Source organism: Erigeron canadensis, chromosome 9 (genome assembly GCF_010389155.1).
Source record: "Erigeron canadensis isolate Cc75 chromosome 9, C_canadensis_v1, whole genome shotgun sequence".
Lineage (NCBI taxonomy): Eukaryota > Viridiplantae > Streptophyta > Magnoliopsida > Asterales > Asteraceae > Erigeron > Erigeron canadensis.
The window spans coordinates 36794356-36805571 of record NC_057769.1 but is presented as its reverse complement, the minus strand read 5'-3'; the positions used below and the strand labels follow the sequence as shown (position 1 = coordinate 36805571).

The following is an 11216-nucleotide window of genomic DNA, read 5'->3' as shown; positions in this document are numbered from 1 at the left end:
TGTTAAAACACAATTCCAAACACTTCGATTTCCAAGTCGATATTTGTTGATGTTTTGATGATTCTAATTAATCTATCTGCACTCGTTATGATTAAATATTGTGTAATTGGATGTTGATTGAAATGTGGATTGATTGATGACTAGCTTGATAGATTGTTTGATGGATTGTTGATGGATTATGCATATGTGTGGATTATTGTTATATTAGGATAGATGTACATTCATGGAAGTCGGCTTCGCCTTCAAAGGGTTTGAGATGTGGAGGGTTAACCGCTGGTACACCCTGTATACATACATTAAGAACCCCTTGAAAGCAAGTCCTCCTAAGTGAATGTGCGTATAGTTAGGTTGAATGGATTGGATTGGATTGATGGATGGTTATCGATGGAATTGTGATAGAGGCAACACACTTAAGCCTTGACATGGATACTGGTTAATGTTCATATGGGATGCTTTTGGGATTGCATTTGGTTGTTCAATGTTCATATGGTTCATTTGATGAGACGTTCATGACTCCGGGTATATAGACGTATATACGCCGACGACTTTGAGATGCCACGTTGGTCATGGTGATGGCACGTGGGTATCGTTGCATAGATGACATGTTGGTCATACATATCATACGCATCACGACATTGGCATGCATATCATACACATTATGACATTGACATGCATACGATTCTTATTTGGCGTATGACATTGGCATGCATACGATTCTTATTTGGCGTATGACATTGGCATGCATACGATTCTTATTTGGCGTATGACATTGGGATGCATACGATTCTTATTTGGCGTATGACATTGGCATGCATACGATTCTTATTTGGCATATGACATTGGCATGCATACGATTCTTATTTGGCATATGACATGGACATGCATATGATTCCTATTTTGGCTTGACGTGTTAATAGTGTGGCATGTGAAGGCTATTGGTATGCCTAATCTTCTTTATAAGTATTGTGATTATTGACGGTGGCTTCATGAGAGCCACCACTACGAACTCACCAACCTAGTGTTGACTTTGTTTAGTGCACTTTTCAGGTATTCGTGTGAAGTTGGAGTATTGATCACTACTTGTTGTTTTCGCTAGAGCTTGACTTGGGACTTCCATGGATCCGTGATCCGTTGTCCATTTAGGGTTATATTATGTATTTATGAAATTAGTTGTAATGACTCGTTCTATTCATTCATGACTTCTTGTTTACTTTGTATCTTATACCTTAAATGTTGGCTTGGATTCATCGAATCCTTAATTTTCATATAGTTTATGTTCTACGATAATTCCACCGTGTGCTATATAATTTCAGTGATAGTTCGGGCTCTAGCCCGGGGTGTTACAATACATGTGAAAAAAGTATGACTTTATTAATTTTTTCACACTTTTAAGTGTGAAATTTTTTTATACAATTTTAAATGTGAACAAGTTAATATTTTTTTTACATTTTTTAGAAATGGGAAGAAATAATTGTAAGCAATTAATATTTTTGTTGTAGTGATTTTCCAGTTGTAATCACAAATGTTTGTCAATTTCTCAGTTGTAATCACAAATATTCTTCAATATATTCATGGGTAAGGATGGTTTTTGGTAAAATTATAACAAATCAAAATTTGACACGTGATAAAAAAAACAAACCAAAACAACCCAAAAGTTGACGATTATATATTTCATATTTTAGCCAAAAGTTACTAAACCATACCAAACAAACTTCGCTGTTTTTTTTTTCACCCACCTACGCACACCGACCCTGCATCTATTTATAAATCTACGTCTCTTTCTCTTTATCTTTGTATTTTGTATGAGGTTTGAGAGTATGTGGCTCTTAAACCCATAAACTTGAGTGTAAAATCTCTTCCATTTTAATTTTTAAGTCCATAAAAAACGGTGAGCCAAGCATATTTAACCCATAATTAACTCTTATACTACATAATCAGTTTTTTTTCCGAACATTTAGTCGGTATGCGACATCAGGAAAACCTCAGCGTATAATGGTGAAGCCTTGCATATATCCTAGACAACGAGATGTTGAGCATAAGCCGTTACAAATATTCTGAGGAAACAACCCAAAACTTGTTATCCCTAAGAATCGAACTCAAGACTTTAGGTAAAACCTGGGATGCCATAGACTCTTTGGACTAGTCATCATTGGCACTCCATAATCAGTTATTAAACACAATATATAATATACCTTTGATTTTGCTATCAATTTGAAACAGAGAGAACTACTTACCTACGTAGCTAACCTTAATATATACTCGGTTCACAATCACAAATGGAAAAAAAACATACATAAATAAGGGTTGAGAGTATTGTAAAATAAATATTAAGTAAAACAAATAAGACAACATCTTGACCCTTAAATCATGGTTAAATTGATGCACGAAGATTCACGAAGCAATTGATGCACAATGATTTTCATGATGCACGGTGATTTCAATGATTAAAAATCTATTGTATTTTTTTTATTCAAATACTTATTTTATTTACCTAAAATCTACATATATAAATATGACAGAGTGTACGAGTAACTTTAAAAAGAAGTAACTATGTAAGTTTAATATTCTATACAGTATAAAGCAAAATTGGCCCAATTAAAGTAGTAAGAATATCATTAGAAATGATAAACATTGAAGTATTGTTTCTCAATTCTCTTGCAGCCAGTTTTAATGATCTTATGTGAAAACAATAGTTTTAACTTTGAGCTGATCAAGTTTATTAAAGGCATGTGAGATATTGGCAAGTTACAAATTATATGTGTTGGGCAGAAGCATTCAGGCTACATGATGGTCTTTGTTGTACCTCCATCTATACATATGTGAACAATTAAATGAAAAGAGTTGACGACTTGGTCCCTTAAGCCACTGTTTTTTGGTAAGAATTAGTTCATGGGTTTACATACATGTGCTCATTGCTGATCTTGAACTCACACAAAATACAATCATTTCTAAGCTCAAATGTCGAGTTGAACATCAATTGATCCAGAAATTCAACCTTCAATCATTCACTTGAGCACCAAATACTTGCTCCCAGAAATCTGCAATACAATATATTATCATGTGATTATTCATATATATATATGGGATTAGTATTTGTGAATGTGGTAAACTATGGACGAATGTCTGTACCGTGAAAAAATTAAAGTTGTGTTTATTGTATGAAATAACTTTCAAATCTTGTCTATTGTATGTATCCAACCAATCAAAAATATACAAGTGACAGGTTATATGGTTGCCACGTATACCCGATTACATACAATAGACAAGATTTAGAGGTTATTTCGTACAATGAACACAACTTTAGTTTTTTCACACTATAAACATTCGTGCACAGTTAGTTACATTAACAGATACTAAATCCTACATATATAGTATCTCTAAATAGCTATAGTGAACATCAGAAACTTTGGCCATTCATCTACTAATGCATCTTTTTGTATCTCATAAAACATTATACGTAAATAACGTGATTTGTTCTTAGTAGAATTGTAGTCTCTAGGCAGTTTTCACATATTTCATTATGCTTCCATGTATAGATTGAATTGAACATTTACAGAATAATAAACAATGCTGGTGACCCAATATCATCTTCAATGAAGTATATAATATTAACTTTCATCAAATATTCCAGAAAATTAATATCAACCTAAATATTTAGTTATTTTATTTCTTGATATCTTTGGATTTACTGTTTCTTCACATTGAGTACATAATACTGGTTTGCAGAAGTATACTTTTGCAGAACTATATATATATATATATATATATATATATTTAGTTATTTTATTTCTTGATGTCTTTGGATTTACTGTTTCTTCACAATGAATACATAATACTGGTTTGCAGAACTATACTTTTGCAGAACTATATATATATATATATATATATATATATCAGAACTTACTTGGAATTCCCGAGCCTCCTTAAGTTTTTTTAGAACTTCTTTTGCGGTTGGCCGTTTTTCTCTATCGTCATGTAAGCACTGGTAGGCGATCGTTTTGAATGCAATCAATGCTTTCGGCTGGATCTGTTTCCTTATAGCCTCAAGTACAAAGTCATCAATTTTTCCCTTTTCAAAGATCTCTTTGACAATGACACCTTTTAGAAATTTCCCACACATCATCTCAAACAGGACCACACCAAATGAATAAATGTCGGATTCTTTTGTTAAGAAACCCAATTCTAAGTAAAGGGGGTCCAAGTACCCCTCTGTGCCGCATGGATGTTCAATTGCATAGTCTGTCTCCTGATTTATTGGACTTATCAAGGAAAGTCCAAAATCAGCAAGTTTTGCATTCCACTTATCATTTAGTAGAATATTTGGAGTTTTGATGTCCCTGTGTATCACTATTGCTTGTTTCCCTGCTCCTCCATGAAGGAAAGCCAAGGCAGTTGCAACATTAATACATATATTAAGCCGTTTCATCCATGTAAGATGAGCATCCTTCAAATACCTATCAAGACTTCCTCGAGAGGCATACTCGTAAACAATGACTTTTTCATCTTTTTCATTACAGTATCCCACAAGAGAGATGATATCCTCATGTTTATACTCAAAAAGTATTTGGAGCTCAGTCCTAAATTGTAGTTCCCCTTGACCATGCCTTGTATCTAATCGCTTTGCAACAACGGTATTGAACCCATCACCTTCTGGAACTTTTACTTTATAAACTTTCCCAAATCCACCTCTGCCAATGCGATTGTCATCATGGAAGTTTTGTGTGGCTAATTTTATGATTTCAAGTGAAATTATGGGTTCGTCCTTGCTTTCCTGTCAACCATGAGACACAGAACTTATTACACATACATTCATAGTAATTTGAAGATTATAATATGATTAATATCATAATAAGTGAGCGTAGAAGTCAATATTATAGTGAAGATCAAAATGAATACACATTTGGACGATCTATATAAAAGTTTTAGTAAATGGATGCCGTTAATTAAGGGAGGAAATTTTTTTGAATAGTTGGGTGTTCACTACAAACAAAATTGCATATGTCCACACTTTTAATGAGCGTGAACAAATTAAAAATTTTGTCACGTTTTTTTTGTGTGTAAAAATATATAGAATTAAAAGTATGTATAAATTTCCTCACACTAAAAAGTGTGTAGAACTAAAAGTTCACACTTTTTAGTGTGAACTTTTATAATTATTTTGTAACGACTCATTTCTCCACGCTAACTTTTTAGTTACCGTGGACAAATGAGGTGTTACAAAATAATTATGAAAGTCCACACTAAAAAGTGTGAACTTTTAGTTCTACACACTTTTTAGTGTGGATAAATTTATACACACTTTTATTTCTATATATTTTTACACACAAAAAAGTGTGACAAAATTTTTAATTTGTTCACATTCCATTAAAAGTGTGGACAAATGCGATATTGTTTGTAGTGGTTCTTCGAAAAACATTATTCTTTTCTTTTGAAATGATAATAATTACCAGCAGACAGGGATCATAAGTATGATGTGTAAGAAAGGTTTTGCTTTTCGATATTATATAGGCCTTACCTGAAAGGATAAGGCTTTCTTGAGCTCCTTGACGACCATTTTCATTGTTGGACGTTGTTGTTGGGTTTCTGCTATGCACTCGTGTGAAATTTTTACAAATTTCTCGAAAGAATCTTTGTTGGGTCCTTTATTTAGACTAAAATTGTTTTCACCACGTTCTTCTTTCAATAAAGGATCTATTATTTCCATTAGTGTTCCCCTTTGTAAAAATTGTCGTGCCATATACACCAGCTCAAATCTGTATTTGTCACTCCTTTTAGCGAATATTGGGTCATTGGCCAACCTCCCACATAGGACTTCAAATAGAACGACTCCAAAACTATATACATCCGATTCTTTCTTCAACTTATGAGTCGCTGCATAATCTGGATCCATGTAACAAGGAGTGCCATATATAAGAGTGTCACAGATAGTGTCATCTTCTTGATTTAGGAACACCGACTGCCCAAATTGAACTATCTTTGCCCTCCAGTTTTCGTCCAACATTATACAGAAGCTCTTAATATCACGGTGTATTATCATCTTTTGGTCCTCCATCTCAGAATGAATGTAATTCAATGCATTTGCGACATCGAGGCAGATTTTCAATCGTTTTGTCCAAGTAAGAGAACGCCTCATGTCGGTGTTTCTCCAATAATCAGAAAGGTATCCATTAGAAAGATGCTCAAAGACAAGGATCATTTCAGAACCTTCATCACAAAATCCAATTAGTTTGATTATGTTAGGATGCTTACAAGTAGCAAACATTTGAATTTCTTTATCAAACCAATTTTCTACACACTTTCCTACTGGGAGGAAGCGTTTTATAATGACGGCGATGCGTCTCTTCAGTAGTTCACCTTTATTCTTCCCTTCTTTCAGATGATTTTCTATATCAAAATGCTCTAATTCTGCTGTGTAGATGATATCATATTCAGATTCTCTCATATGGTATGCCTTGAAAAAGTCATCGGTGGCCAACTTTATATCACTTAAGGGAATCTTCAAGTTTTCCAATTTCTTTATCTGTAACATTGTGAAAAAGGGGTTGGGGAGGTTATTGTCGATCTTTTTGGCAAAACAGTATTTACCGTGCAATTTGTGAAAGAAGGTTTATAAGAAAAAACTAGTAAATGCAGTATATGCTACCCAGATCACCTAAGCCCCCTCTAGTGACATTTTGTGTTTCATCCTACTTTATTGTAACTTCCCAAGTCCTTTTGCTTTGACCGTTGACCATCGTTAGTTTTAGTCACTCGTCAGTTCCGTTGATTAATGTGTGAATAAACTAGCATTGTACCCGCGCAATGCGGCGGCGATAATAGTTGCGATGTGGTGGTTTCGACGGATGGTGATGGCGGCGCCAACATCAAGTAGGGTAGGTAATTGACACAAAGATATTTAAATTAAAGGAATTAAAGGAATATCTTTTAAAAGATAATGAAATAATTGTATAAGTTAATTAATTGAGGGTAAAATGGTAATTTCGCATACCTAAAAAATGTAAACTTTTCAACATAGGGGTATAATTTTTATAAAGTAGTAGAGATATTTTTATGCGTTTTAATGTGCTCAAATGTTGAATGTATAAATGTGCCTTATGATAAAGTGTACGGTGATTAAAGTGATTATTTAAGTGATTAGCAAGCCATAAAGTGTTCCTTAGATTTTTTTTTGAAAGGTGAATTTCGTTGGAAACTTCATGTCGCGGTTCGACAGCGAGAGGTTTAGCATACGTTGTCTTAACCGGGTCCGTGCTAGAGAGTTCCCTCGAAGTAGAAATGCCTATTTCAAATACCCGATGGGAGAAAACCCCCTACTAATCCGCCTGAAAGCACGGCGATCAATAGGGGTAAACCCTGCCCCCTCAGACTTGAACCTGAGTATACCCAAGCCAAGCCTTCATAGAAGGACTTCCTATGTTCTCTTAAGTCTTGAATCCAAGACCTCCTTCTTGTAAGGCAGGTGCTCAACCACTTGAGCTAACTAGGAAATACGTGTTCCTTAGATATTAAAGGGTAATTAAGCGAAAAATATATCAGATTAATGGAAGTGTAGGGACTATTTTTTTGTTGAACGGTAAATTTGGGCTCAGTCTTCATATACCCAACTCTAATTCCAGAAGAATTGTAGAAACTTAGATTTCGTAATTAGAAAGTAGGTCCCAAAGATATAGGACTTAATATACATGAGTTATATCCCTAATTTCGTCATAATTCACAAAACACTCTCACACACAAAACCCCAACTGCTTTTCTGGAGTGTCCAGCGATTTCGTGACTAAACGATTCTGGCCATAAAGGTTGGGAACGAATCATTGGGTCAAAGGATGTTGTTTTGGTTCGTTAATTGTCTAATTAATATAAGTAATTGTTAATTAACTGAGTTTGTGGGATCAAGTTTCTAACTTAATTCATTTAACTTGTTTTAATAATGATTATAAGCAAACCCCCAGGGACTTAGTTAGAGCCATAAGTGTGTAATTAGATTTTCGTACAAAATGTTGTCGGTTTTGAGTCGTTTTGATGATTAAAAGGGGATTTATGGTTGCAATTGATTCAATGATACATTGATGTTTTTAAAGGTTCAATCAGGTCCTATTTGATGTGATTTTATGGGTAAAAAGTTGTGTTTGGGTCTGGGATTCGTTTGACAGGAGTCTTGGGGGAAATTGTTTTTCGAAAGTGCGATATGCGACACACTCGGGTTATGTGCGGCGCATATTTGGCTGCCGGAGCTTTCTAACTTAAATATGGGCCACATTTTTAGGACATGCGGCTTATATATATTATATGTTATAAAAACTTGGACAACTGTGGCACATCCAGATTCCCCAGCTTTACAACCCATTCAGAAAGGACAATGGAGCTAAGGCTATGATGAGAAGCCGACCCGTCAGGAGCCTGGGTCAATGGGTTAAAACCTACACAGCAGCTAACATAATTCAATTGGCAAATGTGAAGATCCGCATAAAAAAGAAAAAAAAAGGGGAAGGAAAGAAGGGGGAAACGACCATAAGTACAAAAAGACTACCTGAACTCTCCCTTGCTTCCTTAGATTTCCTCGCCCTCTTCCTGGAAGACGAAACACCGGACCCCCTCAAAGAAGTCTTCTTCCTACTTCTCAGGCGTCCGACAACAGTACCATGCTCATCATCGGGTTGATCACCTTGCTCCCCACTGGAAGGGCAGTCAGAAACCTCAACGACGGGAGGATCGGTAGAAAGAGTCTCGTGGGAAATGGCCTCACCTGCCTGGCATATGGCTTCTAGCCCTGACCGATCACTAGCCTGTGGATCGCCATCACCGGATCCCCCTGACCTAGAAGCATCAACGGTAGGAGCAGGTTTCGCAACCGATTGCGCAAGAAACGACTGCCTGTTTATCATCTGCCTAAAAGCCATCCTATAACAATATCACAGGAAATAAATAAAACTTCAACAATACGCGGGAGCAGGAACTGCAGATGAATCTCACAAACCAAGAGATAAAGGATCTATAAAAACGGAAAACAGAGACCTATTTGCAGAACATCGATAAATAAGAAGGAAGAATGGATCAATGAACGTTGTAATTTATCAGAAATAACTCGCAATTAGGGTTTCAGGAAAAATAGATTCAGATCAACACGCAAATGGATCAGTTAGAAATACGTACCTTAAGTTTCAGAGAAAGGGAGCGTTGGATGATTTGTCAAAGCAAAAAATCGCGGCCGCCGGACAAAGGTATTATCTTCTTTATTTATTTAATCGTATTCAATATTTATATGCGAGGGATAAGAGTATTTCAGCAGAACCCACTACTTAAAAATCCTCACCTTTGAAAATGTACGCGATACATATCTCATAAAATCTCGACCCAATATACGCACATTGTTTGTGTGACCTCCGTTAGGGGCGACCCTGACGGAGCAGAATTAGCAGTTGAGTCCAATGCGACATCCTAAAGATAGCATCTCCCATCAGACTGGAGGGCTTGATGATGTACCCATACGGAACTCTAGCTCCGTACTCGAAGCATAAGCTGAATACGAAGTCACCTTCGTACAAGTAAATTCATAACGGAGCCCAACCTCCGATTAATATAACAATCCCGGAGCTCTAAAGGAAATAATTACCTAGCTCCGAGGAGATATACAAAGGACGGATACAATCTATTCCGTAATTAATCTACTAAAGATATATCGAAGCTCCGATATACTCGGACACGGCTTGGTAACAAGATTACCACAAATCTCCTCAAGAAGAAAACAAGATATTCACAAAGGAGGAAGAGATTTACCCTAATTCTCTTACCCTCCCCTCTAAGTTATCTACCCTCTATAAATAGAGGAAGAAGCCTCACGGCACATATCATATTCATTCAACTCGTACGCATCATACGAGTAACACACATAAACCCTAAAAGGAGTTTATTTGACCTCCGAATAAACCCCAAAACAAACCCTTCAAACCTTAAGTCGATCTCGAACGGCTTGGGATCAACAAACCAACCGGCGTAAAGCGGTCTCTTCGACCCTCTGACCGTAAGGGAATCGCCGATAAACACCCACAACAATACTCACACATCCGGTTGAGCCATAGTGCGATTATTTGATCAAACACCTTCCAAGGATTGCATTGTTTCCGGAGTTCGCTGTGACGACTAGGAACGTTATTTTTTTTGTTTTCTAGTTCAGGTATTCTGCGATAGTGACTTCTATCCGGAGCTCTCCGATAGGCCATGGTCACTCTCCAGCGAATCCTATTAGTGGCCTGTCTACCTTGCGTAATTTCTCTTTAACATTCTTCGGTAATTCCGAGAAGTACTTTTCGTAGAGGATATCGCATTCACTACCGCCATCTATTTGAACGTTCCTCATCTTTAGCCCCCCGATGTTTGCTTCGATCATTATTGGTTCACTGGAAGGAATGATATCCTTCATCGAGGGGAGCTGGTAAAGTTCCTCGTGCGGGGCTTATTTACAAACTTCAGATCGTATTGTGAGGATCTGTGCCGGTGGTGTTTTCTCGGGTTTGTCTGGCTCGTTCTTGATTCTGGCTGCTTGCCTTATCCCTTTAACAAGGTGGTCTAGCTTTCCGGACTCCACAGCTTCTTCGATTGCTCTTCTCAAATTTCTACAACTGTTTGTGTCATGTCCGTGATCTCTATGGTATTGAGAGTATTTCTCCATGTTTTTCTTTTTTGTTATGAGCTTTGTCGGGATCGAGAAGCTTGAAGCGACTTGCTCCATGAGGAGCATCTGCTTCGGGGTTTTGGTGAGGTTAGACAAGATATCAATTCCGGTATCTTTTTCTCTACCACCCCACTGATTATTTTCTTTCCCGTAGCGAGGGAATCTTCCGTTTTCGCCATACTCCTTCCTTTTTCTGCCCAGGGAGGAGTCTCCACTTGTCGTTTCCCTGACGTCCAACTAGACGTGAGCTTTGCTTTTAACCCGTCATAAGTTTCGGGTAGATCAGTGCTTAGGTGTTCAATGAGCTTTACTGCCCGCAACCCATGTATGAATCCCGAGATCCTTTGGCTCTCTGCTAGTCCCCGTACCTGTTGGGTCTTCCTATGCTTCTTCTGCATACTGAACTGCGCCTTGAATTTATTTTTTAGTGTTTCAAAGCTATCTATGCTGGTTCTTGGCAACCCATCGATCCATTCCCGTGCATCATCAGTTAACGAGTACGAGAATGCATGGCACGTAGTTGGCATATCCCATCTCTGAATCAGGG

At 36.9% G+C, this 11216-nt stretch overlaps 1 protein-coding gene across 1 annotated transcript; it reads right to left on the bottom strand.

The window, feature by feature from the left end:
- Positions 1 to 3005: 3005 nt before the first annotated feature.
- On the bottom strand, positions 3006 to 6529 carry LOC122583760 (probable receptor-like protein kinase At2g39360). Its single transcript, XM_043756133.1, has 3 exons — positions 5516 to 6529; positions 3905 to 4771; positions 3006 to 3038 (listed from the first exon to the last, which is right to left on the bottom strand). The coding sequence occupies exons 1-3, from the start codon at positions 6527 to 6529 to the stop codon at positions 3006 to 3008; spliced, it is 1914 nt and encodes a 637-aa protein (XP_043612068.1).
- Between the last annotated feature and the right edge of the window lie 4687 nt (positions 6530 to 11216).